Here is a 27,402-nt window from a genome sequence, read left to right as displayed (position 1 = left end):
CAATTAAAATTTCATGTCGCGAGACATCGAGAGTGTGCACAGTTAGCGGTGGACGGACCAGGTTTGCGCTTGAGCTTGCGCCGGTGCTGCTTGTTGACGAAGCACGCGGCCAGAGTGCTGAACAAAACGGCAGCTGCCAGGAAACAGATAGTTGCCACCACCCCCGCCACCACGGGACGGGCCAGGCCCTCGTCGGCCACCTCCGCAGGAGGGAAGGGATCTGACGGTCACAACGGAAAGGTTTGAAAGTAACTGCATGGGAAAGATTATTGGGCTTTGCATTTTATATGATGACTGCATTAGCGTATTCCCGCAAATCACCAATTGTGATCGGTGAAGCAAATTTTTTTGTGCACAGTACGTTAAAGGACAAAGAAAATGTGCCTTGGTACCTCCCGACTAATTCTCACGTTGCCAAACATGAGCAAAATGTATGGAGACCATGACGGGTCCAAAAGCATCAATAATAGTGGATTAACCTAATGTGTACTTATGTGCTTTTGTTTTGTTTTTTGTTTGTTTGTTTATTTATTTATTTATTTTTGTAATAGCTCTGCAGAAGCATACTATTAACGGTAAAGAAATAAAGTGCAATGCTAACCATAAAATACAAAATTTAAAATTTTAGTGGCATAGTGGTATCAAGGTGACAAAAGCAGTACAGCGTTCCTTCATATAAACATGCGGATTTGCCTATTTGCACATTTTTGGGGATTGGTTCTTTGATGAAAAACTCACTTGTTTGGTATTTTGGTGCTCACAATCCTATGGCATCTTGGAGCCGAGAAACTATGTTGAAGTATGTTTAGGAGCTTCATTTTGGATCAGCAGCGTGAAAGCAGCACGCAGTGCTTCAAAACTAAAATCAACAATAAATTCTGTAATCTGAATAAAAATACAAGAGTAAGATTTCTCATATGAATATTTTTGAATACACAAGCAAAAAAGTATGATAACAAGCAAAAAAAAAAAAAAAAAAACTGACTAAGGCAACATGTTCGCAAGTTCGGGGGGCACAAATATTGGAACCCACGCTACACCACCCGTAGTAATTATTTCATAGGAGCATTACACTTAAAATATTGCAGAGAATAATTCTCTCTTTTTTTTCTCCATACATTTTAGTTTTTTACTGACCCGTGCTGGACACTCCGACTACATTGCTGCTTTCGCTGATCAGGTCTTCCATGACTGCCATTACCCGAAACTCATACCAGGACTCCTGGCATCAGGAAGACAAAACAAACAAGTTCTTTAACTTCATGTTATTTTTGTGTGTTTAAAAAAAAAAAATTTCACCTGAACCAGGTCTCTGGCGACGAGCTCGGTCTCGGTGGACGGAATCAGGTCGTCCAGGGTCTCCCATCGCTCCCCGAGGCGAAACTCCATGATGTAGCGATTGATGGGCGAGGAGTGGTTGCCCGGGGGGAGCCAGGTGAGGAGGACACCGTGCTGCGTGCGGTTGGCGGTGAGGCACCGTGGTGGGGTTAGAAGCACCAGTGGTTCTGGGGTACCCAGGGGAGAGCCTGGGGAACAAAATCATACAGAACTCTGGGTCAGCGTTGGTCAAAGTATGAGTGCAGGGAGGTTTGCAAAATTCGGGGAATTTTCAAAATTGGAAACTTTCCACAAGACTAGATGGGAATAAGCCAGAATTGAAGTGCATTCCTCTGTCCTGTGCACGGATTTTTATTCTTCAATGGAAGAATTGATTGTTGAGTAGATTAGTTAAAACTTGATGATATTCTACAGCGCGATACCATAACTAATGTAAAATATTGTATTATGTATTATGAGATAAATACTGTATGTTGAAGTGACATTCTTTTTGGCTGCAATATTTTGCGTGGATGTCCAAATGTTTATGATACCCGATATTCACCTAGCTTAACTTTGCATCGAAATTCACCAAAAACTTCCCAGAGCTTTACTGAAATCTTTCCATCCCTTTGCAACCCAACTCACGGTCCGCCCACGAGTTGTTTCCGTCTTTAACGGGGCCAGCTGGAGTCTTGAAGTACTTGTTTCATTCATTTTGCCATTTTCCCTTTTACTGGTAATTGTTTAATCAAAATGCTGTTTTCATATTTTTCGTGAGTTATTGCAAGATTGGTTTATGGTACAAAGTAAATAATACGACAAAATATTGGGGAATTATTTTCAAATGCAAAATATTTATAACACATTAATGAAAATAATATGATTTTGAAAAGACAAATTATTTTATTATCAAAATAACAATTTCAAACATTTTACAAACACATTTTAAGTTTTGTCTTGCTTTCCCCCCGCCTCCCATCCGTTGTGTCATGACACTTCAGCTCAATGAGTAATTTAAAAATAACATCCAGAGGTGTAACGGATATTAAGTTGTTTTAAGCGGTACATGCACCAGCAGTAGACCAAAATATTAGAAACAACAGAAAAAGATATGTCAATGAATTATGAAACAGTTTGAAGTCATTATTAATGATGTTGCAGTAAAACTAATAGTCGTAGTCAAAATATTAGAAACAGCTGACAGATATGTACAACTGTGTTATTATTACCGGTACAACTATGTAAGCCAACAGAAAATAGTTTGTATGGAATTTACTGATTTCACAAGAGGTTCCCTTCTCCTGGTTCTGAATGGATAGGAAAAAAATGAAAGAAACTAATCATGAATAGAATGAACCCTGTAAGTTGTGTGTTCCATTCAATGGTCACTGTCATTGTCATAACTGTTTCCATGATGTCAAATTGAAACTACACTAGAGGGCAGTATATCACATCAAGCCTTTACAATCCAGTAATAAACATACAGTACATAGTGGCTATGCCAACGTTCAGAGTGTTGATGACCACGGAAGCCAAAGCCCACCTGCAGTGTTGACTGTCACAACTTCGCTGAATGGACCTGTGCCCAGCTTGTTCTGTGCCAGCACACTGAACTGGTACTCTGTCCCAGGCTCCAGCCCTGGCACCAGCAACCACGTCTGAGCACCAGAAACCGGCATGGAATGCCAGTCGTGTGGACCATAGTCCACTCTCTTTGACCTGCGCACAGCGTAGTGAAATGGGAGTCAGACGTTTTCTGTCAGTGGAACGAATAAGATTTTAATTCACATACAATAGTTTGTCTGTTGTTCGTTATTGCAAGTAATGCTTGTTTTTTTTAAATTTTTTTATTTGTTTTGTTTTACTGGCAAGCTCACGGTGAAAAGTTGGACTGTGCACACATGTGACCTACTTACAATGATCCACCCGGGAAATAAGGTCACTAACAAAGGGGAATCAATATTATATTCACCTGATTATAACTCCTTTTTCCTCTAGCACTGTAATGGAAAAACTAACTTAACCCGAGAGGGGTGTCAAGTTCTTTTAGCGCCGTTATCTTTTATTGTTGTGATATCAATAACATCATGTTTGGCAGTATAAAATATTACATCACTTTGCCTGAAATGATGCAGCACATATCTATGATGCTCCAGAAAAATAAACACCTTCCTCAAAACGGTTGCCTGGCTTTTGCCAACAGTAAGAAAAAAAAAAATGTCAGTGACTGAATCTTACCACATATCGATGTGTTCCTCGCCCTAATTAACTGGGTGTGTCATCTAATTAAAACATAAAGCCATCTTTCAAATAAAGACCTCCCTTTTCCCGTCAACAGATGCTGTGCCCCACTTAATTGCTAGGTACGTCATCCACTTAAGGAAAATAAACACCTTCCTCAAAGTAACGCCTCCCTTTTCTCGTCAAGGAAAGAAAATAGGTGGCAACCGAGTCTCATCGTATGTAGTAAACGTGTTCCCTACCTCAATTAATTGCTGGGTGTATTATCTATAAAAAAAAATAAACACCTACCTCAAATAAAAACCTCCCTTATTCCATGAAAAAAATAACAAGTGGTGACTGAGTCTTATTGCCTGTTGTAAAACAAGCTCTCGGCCACAATTAATTTGTGTTATCTTCTTAAAAAAATTAACACCTCTCTCAAATAAACACCTCACCTTTTCCACCAAGAAAATGAACAAGTGGTGACCGAGTTTTGTCATATGTTGTAAACAAGTTCCCTGCCACAATGAATTCATGTTATCTACTTAAAAAATAAATGCCTCCTTCACAGTACATGTAATTATCTCAGTTCAAAAATCCTCACACACAGACATGAAAGATTCAAGCCCGTTTTCACTAAATGTTGCCAATCAAAAAAGCAACATACAAACACAATCTCAGCAAAATCTGCAGGTGACTAAATAAACACACTAGACCACTATTTGCATCTATACGGTATTCCACACACAATCTTCCAGAAGTTGACGAGGAGCACTCACACTGGACCGTACCACACGGAAAAACTCTGCTCGAAGCCGCCGTCGTAGCCCGCTTCCCAGGACACATTAGCGGAGGTGGTCGAGGGCACAACGTGGATGTTGCCGGGGGCGTGTGGGCTGGTGCCTGAGTGGTTTACACGCACGCACACACGCATGCACAATTACACCACACAAGGAAAAGAAACAAGACCTACATTTTATTCACCAGTCGAGCGAATCATAACGGCGTATTTGTAGCTTTTGTTGTCATTTTAGAAACACATCCATCATTCAAATTAAAAGTTGTGCAAATGTAAATTCAGGAGAATAAAGTCCAAATCTGACAAGAATTATTGTCTATATTTTTTTGAGAAATCAAAAAAAGCTGAAAGCATTACAATCTGACAAATGTATTATTTGTAAAATGAAGGAAATGTGTGTGTGTGCGCGCGCGCGCACACACACACACACACACACACACACACACACACACACACACACACACACACACACACACACACACACACACCCAGGAACACAACAGTAGACTCTCAGAAGTTGTTTCAAGGCAAAGTCACAGTGATTAGTCCTCCAACAATTTTGACTCTTCTGTGTGATGTGTGACGCTGTGAATTTAGAATTTGCAGTAGACGTCCTTGCTCCACTCACTGGATACACAAAAGCTGCGCCAGGCTGTGGTTACAGAATGAGCCTTAAAATGAGCCACATAAAGCTATTAGAGATTAGACGAAATTAAATTTTAATGACGCCCACGGCCAAATTGGGTAGAAGCGAGAAGATGAAGAGATGTGGATTGCCCGCTGCTTTGTGGGATTCACACAAAGGACATATGGCCGAGAGCCATGACAATCAACTTCAAGACATGACAATGAGGAGCGTGTGCTGTGTGTGTGTGTGTGTGTGTGTGTGTGTGTGTGTGTGTGTGTGTGTGTGCGTGCGTGCGTGCGTGCGTGCGTGCGTGCGTGCGTGCGTGCGTGCGTGCGTGTGTGTCTACTGGTACCAATGACCAGGATCCTGGTACTGGCAGTGATGCTCGTGACCACGTTGGTAGCGACACACTCCCACTCGCCGTGATCCTCCTTGCTGAGCGACAAGAACTGTAAGCTACCGCTAAGGAGGATGTTGTGCTTGCTCCGGCTCGGCTTCCCAACCTGAACACAGATTTTGAAGTAACATTTGACAAGCACATATACAAATATGAACGATGTCAGCGATACAGTGGAAAAGCATCGGGGGGGAAAGAGTTGCAGAATTACGCAGACAACGTCCACATTTTATGAAAAAGAAGTTGCAACTTTATAAAAATAAAGTGCTATTACAGGTGGGAAAAACATATTTTACAAGAAAAAAATGATTATGAGAATAAAATTAACTCTTATGCTGAGGAAAGTTTTGAAATTTTAAGTTTCAATACAAACACGACTTATGCAATGTGAGGCAGACGTGCTAACCTGTCGACCACCATGTTGGCCATTACATTTTAATAGAACCAAAAAAAAAAAAAAAGTCATTACGTTTTAATGGAACCAAAAAAAAAAAAAAAAAAAAAAAAAGTTGCCTCAGTAAATGTCATCACATTACGTGGAAAAAAATTCCACACCAGAACATTTTTCTAATTTTATGGGAGCAGAAAGTGTCACTCAAAAGAAATTGTTGCATTATGGGAATAGTAATTAATTTATGAGGATTGAGTCTGAATTTTACAAGAAAAAAAAAATATTTTATTGGATATTCATTTTACAATATATAAGAGACGAGAATAAAGTCCAAATATACAAGAATAAAGCTGCCATTTTAGTCAAACTAAATCTTACGAGTCCCAGTAAATGTCCTTTTCATCTCACCTTTCTCCAAGTGATGCTGGGAATATCAGGGTCTCCAGAAGCAGCACAGGGGATTACTAACTCTCTGCCGGCCTCCTGTCGGTACTCCCCCCCGGGCCTCACGTTAAAGTAAGGGGGATCCTTCATGTCGACACACAAAAAGCGGGGTGTCAGTATGGGCAAAAGTATCTCCGTAGGAAGCGCACAGAGGCGGGCCTGTGTCACTGTGTCGTACCTTTAGCACCAGAGTGGCAGGGGGGGACATGCCCATGGTACCCAGGGCGTTGTAAGGCACACAGGTGTAGGTGCCCAGGGAGTCTTCTGTGGCCTCGGCTACCCGGATGCTCCCGTCCGGCGTCAGGCTCCAACCGGGGTACTTCTCCACCCGCAGAGGGTAGCCGTCCTTCTCCCACTTGACCGACGTCACGGGCGGGTTGGCGTCGGCCGGGCAGCGGATGGTGCCTGGCAGTTTGCGGGGGACGTAGATGACCGGCGGCATGTTGATCACTCGGGCCGGGTCTGGTGAAAAAAGGCGCCGTTTCAAGAGAAGAAAGTGGACAATTTCAAAGAATTTTAAGAAAATACGTTTTCGTAAAGTTACAAAGAAATGTTACTTTTTTTTCTATAAGAAAGCCACAATTTTTTGAGGGGATAAAAAAGTCATTCACAGAAAATAAAGTTGTAATTTTATGAGAAACAATGCAATTTTTTTTAAAGAAAAAATGTCACAACAATATTATGAAGAAAAAAAGACACAATTTAGGAGAATGCATTTGCTATTTTACAAGAAACTTTAAATTTTATGGTAATGATGAAAAATGTCCGTAATGAAAAAAATAGCATAAAAGATAACAGCAATATATTTTTTTAGAAGAGCAAATTGTCAATTTGACTAAAATAATTTGGCCGTTTTTTTCAGACAAGTGCTACACAAAATGGATGGGTGGATGCCTCCGACATCTGCTTGAATGAAATGTTAAGTATTAAAGTTTGTCATTGAAACATGCTGTACAGTTGATAAAGATAACCTGGAACAAAGGATTGCAAAAATGGTTCTCAATGGTGAATTTTACTTAGGGAAGTCAAGCAAATTGTAGCTGGACTGGCGTCACAGAGGGCTGTCGTTAGCATTCCGCATTTTGGGCACCCGTGGCTGCAGCGCCGTCAATTCACCTTCTGCCGTGTGATCCCACGTAACTTTGCACGGTAATCAATGACTAGCGGGAAAGGAACAGGGAGCCAATTAACTCCGTGCACAATAGCTGATGTTGAAGGCAGGCTAGGAGGGGCCTCTATCATCTGTCTGGGAATTTGGCTATCTTATCTTTAGCCACGGAAATGCAGACAGACACAGCATGTAATGAAGATGGCTTCCTCATGAAATCAAAATGGCCACCTCACGAAATGAAAGTGGCTATCTCATGAAAACGAAGATGAGATAACTATGTCATGAAATAAAGATCACCACATCATGAAATGAAGGTGGCTACATTATGAAATAAAGACGGCAACCTAAAGATAGTACATCAAAAAATCATTACGGCTACCTCAAGAAACAAAGATGGCTACATGACGGAATGATCGTGGCTACCTCATGAAATGACGATGATGTCATGAAATAAAGCTGGCTGCATCTTAAAATGACGATGAATACCTCATAAAATGAATATGGCTACCTCACAAAATAAAAATGTCTACACTATGAAATGATGATACATCAAGGACTAAAGATGCGAATCCTTTAAATGTAGATGGCTATGTTGTGACATGACAAAGATTATCTCATGAAATGAAGATGAAAATACCAGGAAATGATGATAGATACTTGAATAAATGAAAATGCTGCCTCATGAAATGAAGACGCAACATCATGAAATGCCAAATGTCGAAGTCATGAAATTAAGATGCCGACCTTATGAAATGAAGATCACCACATCATGAAAGCATGTTATGTGATCTTCAAACTGGGTGAGGTACCTGTGCATTAGTGAGAAATAATAGAGCAGCCTCCATTTTGCCCTCCCCGCCCTCCCCATCCAACACCCCCCACCCAACCTGTGTCCATCCAACACCCCCACCCAACCATCACCGACAGTTGCCACGGCAACACTCACACTGAACGGTCAGGTAGGCTGACGCCGAAGGCGAGATGCCCAGGCTGTTGCTCGGGCTGCACGTGTATTTTCCCGCGTCCTCAGGCTTGACCCGGAAGATGATGAGGGTGCCGTCAATGAGGATGCGCACTCGCAGCTTCAGGTCACTACACAGGGGACACGCATGTTATCATTCGCACACACTCGCTCACACGTGTATAACATTCTAAGTTACATGAAGAGGCCATAAAAGAGCAGCACAGTCAATCAGTTGAGCATGACTTCCGACACAATTGACATGACGCAATGAGTAAACACAATCAAATAAGTTATAATTCCTTTTAAGTGCTGCACAGGGGAAGAACTTACATTGGCAATTTAAACGACTCAAAATGGATGCTTTATGATAAGGCAATTGACGGATGAGAGTTCTCCCAGCCAATCAGCAGAAAGAAAGGTTCTGATAATAATGACCCTGCAAGACTGATCTTTACAGTTATGATAATAATGTCATATTTCAACTGTACTTCTTAAAGTAGACGTTATCCTCCTCCCAGAACCAGGTGTAGGTCAGGTTGCCAGGATATGCTTCGGCTTGGCAGGTGAACAATGCATTCTGGGATATGTTGACAGTGACGTTTTCTGGCGGGGAGACGATGAACGGTGGCCCTGAAACACAATGAGTTGTTATGTTTAATCAGCATGTGACCCACAATCCGTGGGTGATTTTCAAGCCAGCCAGAGGATTTGATCCAGTCCTGCTTCAAATGACGGATTAATCGGTCCGGCCCTTGTTATAACTATCACTACTGCATTATCGATGCTAATGTCGTTAGCCTGTCTATTGCATATTACATGATTTGTTTGCGGATTTTCCTAAGACAAAGTTGGGGTTTGGTTCAACACACTTCAAAGTAAACTGAAAGTGGCGGTGGAATTAACTAGCTTGAAGCAAGCACATGTGGCCTCATTTTAAAATCTTTCTGCATTTTGGGAAGGGGGGTTAAACTTCATTGTGGTTATCTTTACACTTCAACAACAGTTAAAAACATTCAACCTGTTTTTCGACATGTATAATTTCTACTCCAAATCACCAGAGCGATGACACAACGCAGTACGGCAGGCACGGTCGCTGTTGATCTACCGGGTGCTTCTCATTGTAACCTTCTCAACCCCCTCGAGAACTCTCTCACTCTTCAGTCTCCATAAAAAAAAAAAAAAAAGCAAAAGCCATAAAAGGAAAAAGGCTTTTTGGGGGAAGGGGGGTTAAACTTCATTGTGGTTATCTTTACACTTCAACAACAGTTAAAAACATTCAACCTGTTTTTCGACATGTATAATTTCTACTCCAAATCACCAGAGCGATGACACAACGCAGTACGGCAGGCACGGTCGCTGTTGATCTACCGGGTGCTTCTCATTGTAACCTTCTCAACCCCCTCGAGAACTCTCTCACTCTTCAGTCTCCATAAAAAAAAAAAAAAAAGCAGAAGCCATGAAAGGTAAGATGTCTTTTTGTGAGCGAGCCCAGTTATAAAAAGCCTGCTGCTTATTTCCAGCGTTGCACATAAAAGTGGACAACTGAAAGTCACAGCAAGACACAATCGGAAGAAAATTGAGACTGGCAGAGCAATTGAAGTCAGCATGCATGTAACATTTGGCCCCAGGTGCATGCGCCAAATCTCGACTATTCCACATCAGTTTTTTTTTCCCGATTCGCTTTATCCTCACAAGGGTTGCGGGGTGGTCCTGGAGCCTATCCCAGCTGTCTTCGGGCAGTAGGCGGAGGACACGCTGAACCGGTTTCCAGCCAATCGCAGGGCACACAGAGACGAACAACCATCCGCGCTCACGCTCACACTTAAACCGAGAGACAATTTTAGAGTGTTCCATTCACCTGCCACAAATGTGTTTGGAATGTGGGAGGAAACCGGTGTTCCCGGAGAAAACCCACGCAGGCACAGGGAGAACATACAAACTTTTTCTTGGCTGCAAACACTACTTTCTAAGAGGGTCTCAACATACTCGTACCTTGCACCAGAAGACGGGTGGTGTGCAGAACTTTCCCCTGGTCGCTGTAGGCTCTGCACGTGTATGCCCCCCTGTCATCACGGGTGATGCCGAGGATGGTCAGGCTTCCGTCGTGCACCTGACAAATAAATAAATAGAAAACAAACTGAAATATATGAAGATTGTATGAACATGCATGTGGTAAGCGGTAATATGCGGACTCGTGGTTGTTGAGCTTGCTCAGTGAGAGCCGATAAAGCACAGGTGTCAAACTCAAGGCCCTAGGGCCAGATCTGGCCCGCCATATCATTAAAATGTGGCCCGCGATAAAGAAACACTTGAGAATCCACCTACCCCCACCCCTCGCCCCCCTAACCTCACAACCTTCCTCGATAAATTATGCAACAGGTTGTGAGGATGCGTCCATTCAGGTCACACACAGCTGTAGACAGTAGATTATGCAGCCGAGGAAGAAATGAGCTAACTGCGTGGAAATGGCCCAAGAGAAACCAAGTATTCTTCGTCTGACACGCTGTAAGAGACTGTACGGTCACATGATTAAATAACACGTCGCATTCGCCGCGCAGTGTGTGCATGACAGGCTGGGAGTCAAAGTGTGAAGCAAACAGTGGAAAGCTGTGAAGTAGATCTCTCCCGAGGCGTGGGAAACAATTTATGATGACTTTGAAAAAACTTGAGGGACCTTACCAGGGTTTTTTTTGTTTTTTTGGTTTTTTTTTGCATCCACCTCAAAGTCATAAGGTGTATTTTTCTCCATGTTAATTCCATTTCCATCCATCCATCTTCTGATCCATTTTATCCTCACAAGGCTCACAGGGTTGATTCCATTTATCATCCATTTTTTAATGTTTTGTCATTAGGGGATCAGACGTTTATTTGAAGGAGGTATCTATTTGCAGACAGACATTTATTCGGTCAACCCTCGAGAGTGCCGGGCATTTCTTTGAAGGAGGCATGTATTTAGGGAAAGACATTTATAGACTCATCTGCAGAGTTCCAGGCATTTGTTTGAATGAGGTGTTACTTGTGAAAGGCATTTATGAACCACAAAGAGTACTAATCATTTACACACATGAAGGCGTTATTGTTTGTTGTTTACTTACTCACCTGCAGAGAACCAGGCATTTTTTTGACAGCAACATCATTTGGAGTGAGGTGTTTATATACTCAACTGCAGATGGTTCCAGGCATTTATTGAAAATGGTGTTGGGGGAATAGAATTAGGCTACTCAGCTTCAGAGTACAAAGGTATTTGTTTTGAGGAGGTGTTACTTGGGGAGAGGCGTTTATTCCCTTTGCTGCAGAGAGTACCAGGTGTTTGTTTGAAGAAGGTGTTATCTGAGGAGAGGTGTTGATATGCTCAGATGCAGAAAGTACCAGGTATTTAAAGGAGATGTTATTTGGGGAGAGGCGTTGATTTGCTCAGCTGCAGGAAGTACAACAGTTTTTGTTTGAAGGATCCATTTGAGAAGAGGTGTTTGTTTAAGCAACTGCAGAAAATAACAGGTGTTTATTTAAAGAAGGCATAAATTGGGGAGAGACATTTATTTGCACAGGAGCAGAGTAACAGGTATTTTGGGGAGTTTTTTTTTGGGGGGGAGCATTATTTACATTTTATATGTGGATGGAACAACCACTGGCTGAATGTACTACACTCCTGTTTCCATGCCAGTGTAGTGTCGTATTCAGCAGACGTTGCAGAACAATACTGTAATCATGTTTGATTTCTTTCAACAGTTAACTAGTTGAGAGTGACTCAACAGCATGAAGCACTCGAATCAATTGTCGCATGCGTAGGTATAATATAGGCATTTTGGAATGGATTTGAAGTGGAAAGCTTCATTATGCTGGCTGTTTCTATGTGAAGGCAACACATCAGTTTTCAGATTAAGCTACAAATCACTTGCAGGACAGCTACAAGCTCACCTACATGTATGCTGTTTTGTTTAACAGCTTCATTGTATGGACTCTTTTCCCTGCGCACATAAATAAAGTAATAAAGTAAGTAAAGCCAGCATCATGACGACCAACCCCCCCCCCCCACCCCGCCATCTCCAGCCCCTGTCTGACACATTCCTGCATTTCTCTGGCAAGTCTCTGTGGAAGCGAGAGCCTGCTGGTGAGCAAACACGCCAGAAAACACACGCACACACACGAACACACATTCACACACGCACACACACTTGGACAATCATCTTTGCATGCGTTTCCCAAGAAGAAAAATATCAGAGGACAGCTGATATGCAGTCCGCTTATTTCTGGATTATATCTCAAATGAAGACCAATATAATATGAATGCCCGCAATTAATAAAGAATCAGCATATTGTCCAATCATTTCGTGGAGGTCTGTGTTAAGTGAAGGCGACTGGAGAGAGCATGCAGTTATTGAAATTCACATGAATTCAGATCTGTTAGCCTTCTTTGAAGAAAAAAAATAACTCAACTAAAGAATGAAACAAAATGAAAAAGAAAACAAAAAGCTCCATGTAAAATAAGAGAAAAACTCGACAAAAACCAAAATAAGATTAATTCAAAAATAAATGAAATTCAATGAAAAATTGAATAAAAGTAAAATATTGTAAATCAACTCTATATTTAAACTGAAAACAAAATTAGATTGTGCACAGAAAACACAAAATATAAATGAAATGAAAAAAAAAACTAACTACCGGTAATTAAAATAAAATGAAACCATACAAACTAAAGCAGTGGTCAAATAAACATGCTAATTACAACAAAAAAATAAATTCTCAAGAGACAATAAAGCAAATTATAAAATGACAACAAATGAAACAAAATCAATAAGAATGAAAAAAATGTATAATAATCATTTAAAAAACCAAATACAGTAAGTATTCCCATTGACGGACATCTTTCAATTTCCCTCACCCAGAATAAAAACCTATGCATTAAAATTTTGACGACAATATTACATTAATGATCGATTCATAACAATGGAAGTTCCAGTACCCGGAACCCGGAAGCCATTCGGAGGCCCGCCGTGGCGCAAACACAAGCAAGTCCCGCTCGATACTACAGAATAACTCTGTCCGCGCCGCTATTTACTCTCATTGGATCCAAAGCAGCGACATGGAAGTGGCTCTCTGAGCATGAGTTTTAATGGAATAGTGAACGATTTTATTAATTTCATTCATTTACATTTAAGACCTGTTGATCGTGCCATCCAGACGAAGAGGAACAGTAATGACCGTGGAAGAGAAAGTGGAATGCATCCAATTAGCTGCTCAGATTAATTGCTTGTGGCTTGACGGATAGTCATGTAAACGAATGTTTCCTGGAATGCTTTACCTGTTATCATGCTAAAAACCTTCTGCTAACTGGACCGCTAATTAGAGAGAAGGTGTGTTCCATTGCGCTAACTATTGGCATCAAGGACTTCGAAGCGTTCCGTGGCTGGCTTTAAAAGTTCATTGCACGACGTCAGCTGAGCAACGCTGTTTTGGGTGGCAATCGAGGGGAGGTCAAATTAGAGACAGTGAGTGAGTGGAAAGAAAAGCCACCAGGTCTGTTACTCGTCTCATTTTGTTGCAACTAGTCCTAAGTTTGTTATAATGTATTTTGTTCATATACTTGTACTGTATAAAGTACTGCAGCTTTTGTTATAAACAGTGTTTGGAGCATATATTTTTGTTTGTTCACATACTTGCATGTTCATAAAGGACATGCACCATAGTCGTATCCCAAATAAGGAAATTCTGTAATAAGGAAATACTGGACAATACAAATATGATTCCTTACTAGAGAATACTTACTGTATAACTAAAGGAAACCAAGTACAAAATAAAACATAAGTACATCAAAATTTAAATTAAAAAAAATACATATGTGTGAATATAAAAACACAATGAAATAAAAACTAAAATACACATAAATGCAATACCAGCTTCTGTCATAGTACAGATTCATACATCTGACCTGCAGCCGTGGTGCATTTTTTTTTCCTCTTACCGAATATTTAGCGTTGGTGGCAAGCTCTTCCCCCTCCCGTAGCCAGCTGATTATAGGTTTGGGGTTTCCCTGGGCAAAGCAGCTGAGCAGGATGCTGCCACCTTCCTTTGCCTCCACATACTGCGGCGGCGTCGATGTAAAAGTTGGCGGCGCTGCCGGGAAATAAAAAGCAGGCAAAAATTACTCAAATCTGTTAACAGCAAAGCATTAGCTCTCAAATTTGGTATGATAGATATACACTGCCAAAGTTGGTCAGATCCAAACGCACACACGATTTGGGCAGATTTATTTGAAGGTAGTCTCTAGTATTTGGAGAGGGGCATTTCATTGACTCAACTGCAGATAATTTGTGACACAACTGACAAAATAATTTGCTAAATTTGGCTTTCGGTGAAATTTCCAGCAGTTCTAAGATGTACGTGTATGAACAACAGCATATATGAACCTGGGGAAAAAAAGGGAGAGTGAGGTGTTTATTTTTCTGAAGTGCATGGCATAGACATACTGTAACTGGTGTATTGTGAGGTTTGCATTTTTCGCAGGTGTCTATTTGGGAAAATGCATTCGACTCAGCTGCAGAGAATAACAGACATTTATTTAAGTGGATGTTATTTGAGGAGAGGCATTTATTTGTATCTCGTCAGCTGCAGAGAGTACCATGTGTTTAGTTGAAAGTGTCTGTTGGGGAAAAGGCGATTATTTACTCTACTGCAGTTTCAACTTTAAACTAAAAGCTACATGTTTAGAGGGATGGCTTTGATAACTGACGAACAAAAAAGGGCTCCCCTAAACACCACACTCCTTTAAAATTCAAAAAGAGCCTCTCGGTGATGTCCTCGCATTACCCCCGATGCTCCTAAGCTACACCGGCAGCCACTGAGAAGCTCGTCACCAGCAACCCGGGGGGCCAATAAACCTTCCTTCGATTTTTTCTTCTTCTCCTTTTCAGTAGACTGATGATAAATAGGGTCAGGGTGCTCATTTTAAAGAGAGATTTCAAGTGGGCCACTTAATTGCTGCCGGGAAAGTTGCAATGCGGCGCCATTCCAACTTTAACCGCTGTGTATCTCTCCAGTTTGCTCCCTAATAAACTCACATTGGATATACAGGTATACGCAAGTAAGACTATGCAGGGGCTGATCTGATGTGGCCAACCCCACATAAGATTCACACACACAGGAGCTGTTGATCTACATATTTATTACATAACCACAGCGAATGTTGTTCTATTGCTATTCTGAATTCTAACCCCAATTCCGTTGCCTCTTGTGAGAATGAGCACGGTGTGACAGCAAACAAGCAGCACACATAGCGTGGCGGCGGCAGTGGGTACATCGGTCAACTTGGGACTTCATTGTCAGGTACAGAGAAAAAAAGCAGATACTCTGCTAAAAAATACACCTAGCGTCACTATGTTGTCCTACTTGCGGCAGCCCACCCATTATCCATTATACTCATTAAAGAGGTCTGTGTCCCATTGTTGAGCTCTGTTGGAGGCACGCATCCCTGCCTACACAAACGTGTTCTTTGAAGGATCGCTCACCCTTGAGTGGTGACCACAACCAGTACAGCAAAAACATTTAGACATTGAGTAGTCAGTCATATTTTATTTATCCTCTGAAAGGATGAGAGGAACTGGGACATCCAGACTGTAAAGACATCCATGTACACTATGGCATATCCGTCCATCCATCTGTCCCAGTGGCCAAGGTGGGCAGCAGCGCAATGACCATTCAATTAATGACAAATTTGAAAAAAATTTGGGCTTGGGGGCGTACATGTCTAGCGAGGTGGGGGGCAGTGTGCTGTCCCGATGTGTTGAGCCAACCAGGTGAACAAGTATTCTCCAGTACATTGATGTAGATATTTTTTACGATTTTATTGATTTTTTTAAAAATATAGTTCCATAAAGTACAATATTGGAGAGAAATATTTATCTCATGAAAACACATTGCATTTTCTGTAAGGGGCTGGAACAGATTAATGATATTTCTATTCGTTTCAATGGGGAAAGGTGATTTGCGATATAATGGATTTAAGCTTCATGCATGGTCACAGAAGGAAATTAACTTGTAAGTCAAGGTACCTCTGTATTAATTATTCCCATGGTTGATCAAATAAATTAATTCCACTCCTAATAAGGATATGATAATAAGGCTGCATCTTGCCCATTAGGATCAAAATGGCAGTCAATGCCCATGACACAGTTTTTTTTCTTTCTTATGTTGAGTGCTGTCTTGATGTCTGCAAAGCTGAGTGATGCGTGAAAAGCACAGTGAAGGGAAGCACCAGGCAGACTAGACAGGAGGAAGACGAAGAGGAAGAGGAGGAGGGAGGCAGACCGGAGGGAGACTGGCCTCACTGTCCTTTTTCGGGCACAAGGCCTCGCCATCTGACACCTGCCACTGAGTGGGCACTAATGTGCCGTCCGCTTGGCAGGAAGCGAAGGCCACCGAACAGGAACTCCAAAGGAGGTGCACGTGTATGTGTGTGTGTGTGTGTGTGTGTGTGTGTGTGTGTGTGTGTGTGTGTGTGTGTGTGTGTGTGTGTGTGTAAACAGGCAAAAAAGCAAACGGCTATGCACACGAGGACAGCACCTGCTTGCCTAACACCACTTCCACTCGCCACTTGTTTGATGTGCGCACTCTGAACCGACAACAGCATTGTAATATTTTCTTTCAGAGGTCTTCAGAGCGAACCCAACTGGACTTGTAGTGCTTTGAGGCAATGCCATGGCATCGCTGCTGCCCTGTTGCCTTTCTAATGGCAGTCGTACGCCAGGAGTTTGGACTGAGAAAAGGAGACTGACTAAAATTGCCGAATCAATTCTCGAGAAAATTAACAATCATTTCATCATTTTCTTATATTACATTAAGAGTAGATGGCAGAAAATAGCAACATTATTCAACATAATGTTGTTTTTTTTTTTTTAAAGACACATTTAATCACTTTGAATATCTAAAGTTAGCTAACCGAGAGCTGGGCCAAAAAAGGGACATTGTCAATCCTGGGTTACATACAGTATACCCAGTACACTAGGTTGAAGATTTGACCTATAACCATAGGTCAAGAATAATATCCACCAAGGGGTAGAAACTACCCAGATTGAAAAGTTAAAGCTACCAAAAAATGGCCTATCAGGTTCTCAGTAAAGCTGTGGTTGTATTAATAATGATTAATTTTGTTATTACCACCATTTATTGATTTATTTATTTATTTTAACAACGGATGCCCTTCCTGACAAAACCAACCCATTTTAACCAGCGTTGTGACAGGTAGTGTTTGGGAATAAGCATAGGAAAAGGAAAACAATCCAGCCTTCCTTAGCATGTAGGAGCAGATGTTAAGGGTGAAAAAAATTACATCCTGTTACCTTTTTTTCAGATTTATTTATTAGCAAACTAATAATATTTATTGACAACACAGTAGTGTCACATTCTTTACAATATTGTAGGTAGGTGCAAGTTACTTAGTTAAGACATACTGAATTTCTACCAGTACAGCATGCATTTAGCTAGCTAGCTATGCCTTAGACACTGAATATGCATCTTGCCTGGATGCCACAATTTATATACAAACTCGGTGTCATTATTAAATTATGATTATACTTGCGTCATTTTCAACACTAGCTCTTTTTTCAATGACACTAATCAGCATTTTTTTCCCTAAATGTTTTTATCAGAGTAAGATTTATGAATTAAGGGTTAGGTTCAGCATGGTGGAATTTTTTTCCTGAAATGTTATAGCTATAAATTTAACATACATGGCAATGCTGAGTGATGAAAAAAGCGGAAGGGGCGTGGCCTGGAAGGGGCGTGGCCTGGACGGGGCGTGGTTACTTACAAAAGTGGCACTAAACATGCTGAAGATGAAGCGTATTAAATTTACACAGTTTGAAAATTGAACAGAAAAAAATCCCAAGATCGCCACTATTCTTTCAAGTGAAAATTTGTGCAATTTTGCCTATGCATTCCTGGTGAGTACCAATATGTAACTCCAAATTTGCTGCTCAAAATCAAAACTAAAAAAGTAAACACATTCTTGATGTATTACTTCCTCCGTCTGTGAAACTGCTTGATGGGACACAGCTCATCAAACAGTTGCTGATTGACCAGACGGGGAACCTGCAGGAACTTGTTGTTGGAGACAAACACATCCATGATCTTCCAATTCAGTCCTTCAGCCTGGAACATAAAAAAAGAAGTGTAAGACAAAAGATGTGAGGTATTTTTTGATCAAAGGTCAAAAGGTGAACAGCATGATGAAGAGGACTTTCTAATAGTGATTCTAATTTAACCCGAAAGTTTGTCGGTTACCTGTTGCAATTTTGTCATGTTGTCCCTCCTCATGAGAGAAGGGACAAAACATTGAACGTTGGGCATGTACATCTGCGCATATTTGCTTCATCGTGAAATGTCATGCAAATTCCCAAGTCAGTCGTGTATTTTTGAATTCGATGCCTAAAAAACCCATTATGTCCAAACAAAAAATGGCCTATCAGGTTCTCAGTAAAGCTGTGGTTGTATTAATAATGATTAATTTTGTTATTACCACCATTTATTGATTTATTTATTTATTTTAACAACGGATGCCCTTCCTGACAAAACCAACCCATTTTAACCAGCGTTGTGACAGGTAGTGTTTGGGAATAAGCATAGGAAAAGGAAAACAATCCAGCCTTCCTTAGCATGTAGGAGCAGATGTTAAGGGTGAAAAAAATTACATCCTGTTACCTTTTTTTCAGATTTATTTATTAGCAAACTAATAATATTTATTGACAACACAGTAGTGTCACATTCTTTACAATATTGTAGGTAGGTGCAAGTTACTTAGTTAAGACATACTGAATTTCTACCAGTACAGCATGCATTTAGCTAGCTAGCTATGCCTTAGACACTGAATATGCATCTTGCCTGGATGCCACAATTTATATACAAACTCGGTGTCATTATTAAATTATGATTATACTTGCGTCATTTTCAACACTAGCTCTTTTTTCAATGACACTAATCAGCATTTTTTTCCCTAAATGTTTTTATCAGAGTAAGATTTATGAATTAAGGGTTAGGTTCAGCATGGTGGAATTTTTTTCCTGAAATGTTATAGCTATAAATTTAAACACATGGTAAAATCTTTATCGTGTGTTGTAGGTCAAACTTCAAAACAAGAAATGAAAACATTGAAAAAAATTGATGTGTTATAAAAAAGAAAAATACATTTTTAAAATCAGCATCAAAAATACGCTTAGGGACACATACAGTATCTGATTCAAATTGGCAGTTGACCGGTATAATATACTGGCTACAATATATAAAAAGTGCTCCTTTTGGCTTTATCAAGGCCATTTTTGGAACATACTGACCAACAACCATCCTCACTCACATTAAGACCGATGGCCAATTTGGAATCTTCAATGAGCTTAACATGATTTTGGAAAAACCCACCCAAGCATGGGGGCAATATGCAAAATCCACAAATCCGACCAAACTAGGGTGGACCTCAGTGTGGGTTCCTTTTGTCTTGCAACTCTGCTTTCACCCACAAAGAACAATGAAAAACAATGACTTGTCAATGTTAGATTCCCAGCATACACACAACGAAAAGTCTGAATGTAGATGACATTACTACGGATATTATTAGTTGCTGTCGAAAGGCCTGACAAGAGTGAAGATCTCTGAAACAGGATATTGAGCGTGAATACTGATGAGGCAAAGCGACAGAGGTGCAGTATGCCCCCACAATAACAAGACATTCATAAAAGCTCGCAGGTGACGCCGGGCGCAACAGTCTGACCTATTCACTCCCCATGCGGGACGGAGGCTCACGCAGAAACAGGCGCCATTGCTGTGAAGCATCCCGACGCCATAGAAAAAAAAAAAAAACATCAGCGCGTTTTACTAAGCCGTGATTATGCAGGGTTGTGGGCTTTATAAATGGTCCTCTATGGCAGTGGTCCCCAACCCCTGAGCCACGGACCGGTACCAGTCCATGGGTCATTTGGTACCGGGTCGCACGGAAAGAATAAATAACTCACATTACTTCTGTTTTATTCATTTCGGAATCTGAAAGATGTTTTATTTTGAAAAATTACTGGATTCTCTGGTACATCCGTCTATAGTATGTCAGTCTTGACGCAGGCCAGGTGCGCTTCTCGGTCACGTGCTAGGTTAAAATGAAACCCACGAGCTAGCAAAATGAGTAAAGAGCAAACGTCTTTGCAAAGTTTATTTGGGAAGAGGAAAAGGCTCAATCAACCAGGAGACAGAAGAGGAGCCTACGACTTTCAAGAAAAAGAAGGCTGCATTTAATAGACGATATCAGGGGTCCTACTTAAAATACGGATTGATCTCAATGGGAGATTCCCACGTACCAAGCCCACTCTGCATAAAATGCATCATTAGTGAGTCGTATTTTTCGTGCACTTTGTATTTGCGGTGTATCTTATTTTGAAGGCACGTTTAAACGTTTCCGTAGCGACCAGAGAGTGTTGCGGCCAGATAGGACGTTACTCGTGTCATGATTCTTGTTGACATGTTTAGAAATTACCACAGTTTTCATGCATGGTGAAAATATTGTCTGACATTAAACCGGTCCATGGGGAAAATAAGGTTGGGGGGGCCGTCGCTCTACAGTACACTATTTCACATGCGGCAACTTGTCATCATTATTCAATGGGGAGCTCTGCAAGCTTCTGTAAAACATATGCATAATCACATTTCACACACCAGAAATACACGTGTGAATGACACAGGAGGTTGAGAGACCTGTGAAAGTATGTGTAAAATATGAACAACTTTCCACACTTGAGTAAAAGTGCTGCATAGTGCAGGAAAGGAAATGGTTGTTGCATTGCACACACCTGCCCCTCTCCCCCCAAAAATGCATTCTTCACGTAAAACACAGTACACTGGATAGAACTGACTAATGTACTTGGGGGCTTGGCGGAGAAATGCAAAGCTGCAGATAGGTTATTTTCCCACACATCACTTGGATAGCTCGCAGACAACGTCTCATAACTGCCTTAAACAAACCACAATCAATAACGGAAGCTTGCTCGAATTGGTGTCATGAAAACGCACATCATTGGGACCTTTTGCACATTTTTTAAAGACCGGATGCTTTTAAAAATGAGCAAAAATCAAATCAAAAGTGCAAAACAAAAATGAATATTTATATATATATATTTTTTTTTTTACTTGTGGTAAAAGTGGTAGTAGTAGTAGAAGTATTCATTCTCATTGTAACATCCATCCATCCATTTTCTGATCTGCTTATCCTCACAAGGGTCGCGGGGTGTGCTGGAGCCAATCCCAGCTATCTTCGGGCAATAGGCGGGGGACACCCTGAATGTTTTCCAGCCAATCGCAGGGGACGCATAGACGAACAACCATCCGCGCCCACACTCACACCTCGGGACAATTGTGAGTGTTCCATTAGCCTGCCATGTATGCTTTTGGAATGCGGGAGGAGGGCGGAAAACCCGGAGAAAACCCAAGCAGGCACGGGGAGAACATGCAAACTCTACACAGGAAGGCCGGAGCCGGAATCGAACCCTGTAACTATGCACTGTGAGGCTGACATGCTAACCAGGCGACCACCGGGCCGCCCTCATTGTAATGGGGGAAATGTAAAATATTTTAAGAAACATTTTAGTATTGAAGTCTAAAAAATGAGTGAACCACTGTTATATTCACAGATACCAATGATTTAGATACTCCTCTCAACTTTAATGATGGCTGAGGAGGAGAATGTATTAAAAGTTGCAGATTACCCCGAGCAAAGAAATACATTTTTAACATGAACTGTCACGTAAGTATGAAAAGAAGCACAGTATATAATGTTGATGTGGATGGCGAGTTTGTGCGTTACCAGCTAACACTAATGGCCCAGTGGAGAGAGTAGGCCGAATGATGCTGGAAGACTCACCGTTGACCGTGAGGTGCACCCAGCTGCCGTTGTGGAAAGTGTCGTACTGTTGCTCCAGCATCAGGACCCGGCACTCGTACCAGCCCTGGTCCTCCGAGCGCACCGGCTCGATCTGCAGGGAGGCCTTCCCATGCAGAGAGGCTCGACCTGCGGACGCATGGGAAACGCAAGACAAGAGTTGTCAGGAAATTATACATGTTCATGGACTAGGTCATTGGCTATGTCACGGTTCACAGGGATGACTCTTGTGCGGTCAGAGTGGGATCGATTGCTGCTTAGTGATTGCGGGTGATTAGAGACCAGTCCAGGGTTAGTCTGCCTTTCATCCACAGTTAGCAAGACCAGCCTGCGGATGACTACCGCCCAGTCAAGGAAGGGTGTAGTCTGGTTTTAGCACACAGTCATCGAAGTCCACACAGGCTTGTGACGGCCTCTGAAGTCTCAGCATAAAGTGCAAATAAGTTTATTTCCCAGCTTAAATAAACATGCTGTTGGCTAACCTGCTGGAAAACAGGGCAGCTGTTTCGCAGGCCACAATTTAAGCTGATTCAAAAGTATCCATCTCAAAGTCCGGCCTTGCATCTCAAAGAAGACATACGTTTCACAGTCTGTCACTCTTTTCCCCCCCACTCCTTCTTCACAGTTCAAGATAAATTGAAATTCAAACAGGAGCAAATCACAAGGGAAGACGTTGAGGAAAGTGAGGCTGCCCAAATCCACTGCCTCTCGACTGTCTGTCTAGCAACTTCGGGCCCGCTGCTCATGCGGAGGCCTTTGACAGCCCTACAGACTAAAACATTCGCTTCTGCCGGGCCTAAAAAGTGTCCTGAAATAGAGCATCTTTGCAAACTCTGATGTAGAAACCCTATATATATGATCCATTTATTGTTCCTTGGAGTCGAGGCTGCCGATGTGCTTTTGCGGAATTATACTTCAAGCGACGCGCAGATGAGTTGACCGCAGGATCGCCGCCGTCACCTGGGTGGATTTTTTGTTGTTGTTGATGTTAACAGCAAATCGATGGAGTCACGGGGAGGAGGGGAGCGCAGTGACTGCAGTCCTGCATGAAAAGAAAGGCTGTTTGTTTGTAAGAAGTCAGGTCTATTTTTGGGCTGGCCAATGAGGGGCCGAGTCAGGATGGGTAGTGTCTTTTGTCTTTTTTTTTTTTTTTTTTTATGCATATGATGTCACAGCTCTATCTGTAGCTTCACTTTTTTAAAGATCAAGTGAGTCGGTGCTGCTCAAGTGAATCGCAATGCATCTTGATCATGATTTTAGGCCAAATAAACCAACATTTTGGGAGGCTTCACATTCATCAAAACGTACCTCCAAAAATGGACTTAAATTGCAAAGAATGTGTGTTTTCGTCATTGCCTGTAGTTACTATGACACACAAAACTGAAAATTGAGCCCACAAAACTGAAAATTCATCCCACAAAGCCAATTTCTTCATTTGCATGTCTATCATGAGTAGACGCATAAACAAGTCTGAAGAACCCATGAAGAGACACAAAAAGACTGACATTTTAGTTTGACCGATGAGCCATTAATGGCCAGGTTACTAGTCATATGGGCCACTGTGTGAAAATTTCCAAAGAAAAAGAGGACAAATGATTTAAAAGAGGAATCATCTGGAATCTAAACCCCTGGGTTTAGATTCTTGCTTATGTCACACCATAAGCAAGAATCTTATCCTTAGATCAAGTGACTACCGAATACCGTTCACAGAGAAAAAGGAAAAATCACTTTAAAGTGGGCTCTTCCACATTCCCTTGTTTGTTTACGCAAATAATCGTCAGTCCTGCTTCAAAACATCATTTCGCATCTACAGGCCATGACTTACCCTGCACACATCACTCCAAACGCCAGGGATCTGTTGTTGAAAGATATATGATCTTCTCACGCCAGCAGCTTGGCCCAGAGCCTGAGAATCAGACGCTAAAAATCTCACAAGCTGCGTGGCTGAATTATTGATGGAGTCTTTGCTTTGAGTTGGCACAAAAATAGATGTTGTTAAATGCTGTAATTTCCATATAGCCGCGGGGAAAACCACACGCGGTAATGAAGGGGAGATAATATAGTCTGCGAGGGGGTATGCAAAGTCTATCGTTTAGCAAGAAGAGATCTTTTCATTATGGATGATTTGCATTCAAAGTTCGGTGACCTTGAGAATGTATACAGCTGATGAACACACAACATTGTGGACTGCTAAGACGCCACATTTAAGTGGCTGTTTACATGCCTCGATATGTGTTGCTGTTTTGGTTAGCAACTGAGTTCAAATGGTCGATGAATTGAGATAATTGCACTTACTACTGTTGCTTTTCCTGACTGGAAAAGGGGACGGAAGTGTTTAATTTGAAAACTTAAACCTTCTAAACCTACTTTAAAAGCCTAATTAGAAGGCCTAACATAAAAACCCTAACCCTGGCTTATTTTTCAAACCCCATTTTGAAACCCTAATTCTAGCTCCAAACCCTATTTTGAACCCAAACCTTGTTTTGAAACTCTAATACCAAACCCAAAACTTGGCTTCCAACCCGATTTTAAAACCCCACTCATTGTTTTAACACCAACCTCGCTCATGTGATCAGTATCAAAATCGGCAGCATTAAACTCCTACTTGAAACCTTAACCTTTGTTTGAACCCCAATCCTTGCTTCAAACACTAATTTGGAACCTTAAACCTTGTTTGAAACCTTCAATGTTCTTTACAGAGATGGTAGCGTTCATGACACACTCCCGTAGGATCCCCACTACACGAGAGGGAACCCCTTTAAAAACAAACAAACAAGAAATCATTGTCAATGTGTCGTCATTTTCAAATTCAGGACTTGAAATGCAGTCATGCTGTGACTTATATGTGACTTTGACAATATATTAACAGCCCAGGGTGAGGTTTGTGGCGCGGTAAAGAGGAACCAACAGGAGGGGATAAACGTGACCCCATTCTGACAGTTCGCCATCTTGTCTCACATACACACACACGCGCGCGCGCACGCACGCACGCACGCACGCACGCACGCACACACACACACACACACACACACACACACACACACACATCAGAGGAAGCAATTTCCTGCTGCGTTGAAGGCAGTGCGCAGACATATTGACAAAATCAGCACAGGAGGATTTTTTTTTTAAGGTTATGAAGTGATTCATGCGGCATGTAATGCATCTCAAATAGACGCAGCTTTCACTTTCACTCAACCGCGTGAGTCATAGATCAATCACTCGGCGACACAGTCATTCATTTGTGTCACCGCTATTTCTGATAGGAGGCTTTTGTCTGTGTGTATATGTGTGTGTGTGTGTGTGTGTGTGTGTGTGTGTGTGTGCGTGCGTATGTGTGTGCAAAACCCTATTGTTTGAAATCCTACCCCAGAATATGAACCTTAAACTCTAACCTTCATTTAGAATCCCAAAACAGGCTGGAAAGCAATTGAACAAGGGTCCTTCAAAAACACTTATTTGAAACATGTTTTAAAACTTCTCCTCAATTTGACTAATTAATTGGATAATTTAACCCCTAACCTTGATATTAACCTCTAATTTGAACCCCTCACACTGCCTTGAGGACGGGTGGTTGATCCTAATGGGAGGTCTGCAGACTTGGGCGAATTAGTGAAGCCGAGGTTTCAAAGCAAACATGGTGAAAGGGCTATTAACTGTTATGCTGCAGGCAAATGGAATAAGTTGCCAACAGAAGTGAAGTCAGCCCCACGTGTTCTCCCACACATCCCCACACCTTTCATCAGTATTTCAAGCTTTTTTTTAATCAATTTCACGAAACAGTCTTTTAGTTTATTTCTTTACTTTGCTTGTAAACGCCGTAAAATCGATTCTTTGTAAATGCATCTAAAAGTTATCAATGTATGTTGTTTTCACGATTTCAATAAGCTACTTCTTGTTCTCACTGTTTTGCAAATGGCTTCAGCTGCTGTCCTTCTAAATGCTTTCATTGTGTTGTGCTCTGGGTTGTGTAAAGCACATTGAGCTGCCTTGTGTAGGAAATAAAGTTGCCGTGCCTTGCCTTGTATTTGTCTTATGACGCGTGTCGTGGCAAAGAATGGCTACTTCTACAGTCTGTGCTCACCAGTGTACTCTGGGTCCACATGGGGAGGGTAGAAGCGGAAGTTGATGAAGAAAGGAATAGGCACTCCGAACTTGAACCACTCCACCACGTAGGGGGGCTGCTGGCCATCCAGGGGAGGGGACACGTCGCACCCCAGGATCACGCTCTCTCCGGCGCGCGCCGTCACAAACTGAGGCTCCTCTCTCACTCCGTGGACACCTGAGGATGTAATTAGGCGGTTCCATCAACAAATTGACTCCAATGCATTAAAACCCCATTCTCTTTATTGCGCACCGACAATAAAGAGGCGCAGAGTTTAGTGGACAGTGCCGTACAGCTGCCGAAAGCTTCCATTGATCTAAGATGGCTGCCACGGGGCCGGCCCGTGGCCTACCTGTCTCAGCAAAACGCTCACTCCACGAATGGATTTTCTCCAGTTTGACAGCCCCTCTGACCACACAATCAAGGGACGCACTGATATTTCACTCCCAATGAACAAAATGGTAATTCATTAGCAGAATAATCCAACCCATCAATCTATTCATTTCGACGTAAAGGTTTAAGTGGACAAAAGTATGGTCATTACAGACACATGGGCATTACAGACTGAGTCACAAATTCTCAATGCAAACGTTGACTACAAACCCTATTTTAACACTCTAATCCAGACATGAAACCCTAGTTTGAAACCATGGCCTTGGTTTCAAACCTAACTCTTGTTTCCAACCCTAATCTAGTCTTGAAACCTTAATTTAAAAGACTAACCCTGGCTTCAAATACTAATTTTAAACCCCAACCCAGGCTTTGAACCTTAATTTTAAATCTTAACCTTGGTTTCTAACCTACCTTAGAAAAATGCTAACTCATTTGGGGACCCTGAACTACTCTTAAGACCATCATTTACAACCCTAACTCTTGTTTGAAACCATAAACTAGGTGTAAAATATATAATCTTTACAAAAATGCAAGTTGCCCAACTTCAGAGGTAGAATAAGATGTGTAACAGGCAGAATGGAAACTATGTGAAAAGGAATAGTGGAAAGAAATTGGAAAATGGGTACCAAAAACAGTCCTTAGGGCAATGAGATTATACTACAATCATACATGGCAATGGCGAGTGATGAAAAAAGCGGAAGGGGCGTGGCCTGGACGGGGGCGT

The 27,402-nt window shown here is 41.6% G+C and overlaps 1 protein-coding gene across 4 annotated transcripts in view; it reads right to left on the bottom strand.

Annotated features, from left to right (window-relative positions):
* The window catches only part of igsf9ba (immunoglobulin superfamily, member 9Ba), a 55,325-nt gene that overhangs the window by 14,512 nt on the left and 13,411 nt on the right, over positions 1 to 27,402 (bottom strand). For all 4 annotated transcript variants that reach the window (XM_019874355.1, XM_019874357.1, XM_019874354.1 and 1 more), the window contains exons 2-15: positions 26,265 to 26,462; positions 22,166 to 22,312; positions 14,240 to 14,391; positions 10,270 to 10,387; positions 8,766 to 8,907; positions 8,260 to 8,405; positions 6,381 to 6,664; positions 6,167 to 6,286; positions 5,323 to 5,473; positions 4,323 to 4,446; positions 2,864 to 3,039; positions 1,300 to 1,526; positions 1,138 to 1,222; positions 59 to 220 (exon numbers count right to left, since the gene is read on the bottom strand). In XM_019874355.1, the coding sequence (XP_019729914.1) occupies positions 59 to 220; positions 1,138 to 1,222; positions 1,300 to 1,526; positions 2,864 to 3,039; positions 4,323 to 4,446; positions 5,323 to 5,473; positions 6,167 to 6,286; positions 6,381 to 6,664; positions 8,260 to 8,405; positions 8,766 to 8,907; positions 10,270 to 10,387; positions 14,240 to 14,391; positions 22,166 to 22,312; positions 26,265 to 26,462 (2,232 nt within the window). The remainder of the gene's footprint in view (positions 1 to 58; positions 221 to 1,137; positions 1,223 to 1,299; positions 1,527 to 2,863; positions 3,040 to 4,322; positions 4,447 to 5,322; positions 5,474 to 6,166; positions 6,287 to 6,380; positions 6,665 to 8,259; positions 8,406 to 8,765; positions 8,908 to 10,269; positions 10,388 to 14,239; positions 14,392 to 22,165; positions 22,313 to 26,264; positions 26,463 to 27,402) is intronic.

Source organism: Hippocampus comes, unplaced genomic scaffold (assembly GCF_001891065.2).
Source record: "Hippocampus comes isolate QL1 unplaced genomic scaffold, H_comes_QL1_v1.1 scaffold125, whole genome shotgun sequence".
NCBI lineage: Eukaryota > Metazoa > Chordata > Actinopteri > Syngnathiformes > Syngnathidae > Hippocampus > Hippocampus comes.
Note: the sequence above shows the minus strand (reverse complement) of the source record. Positions and strands in the feature narration are given on the sequence as shown.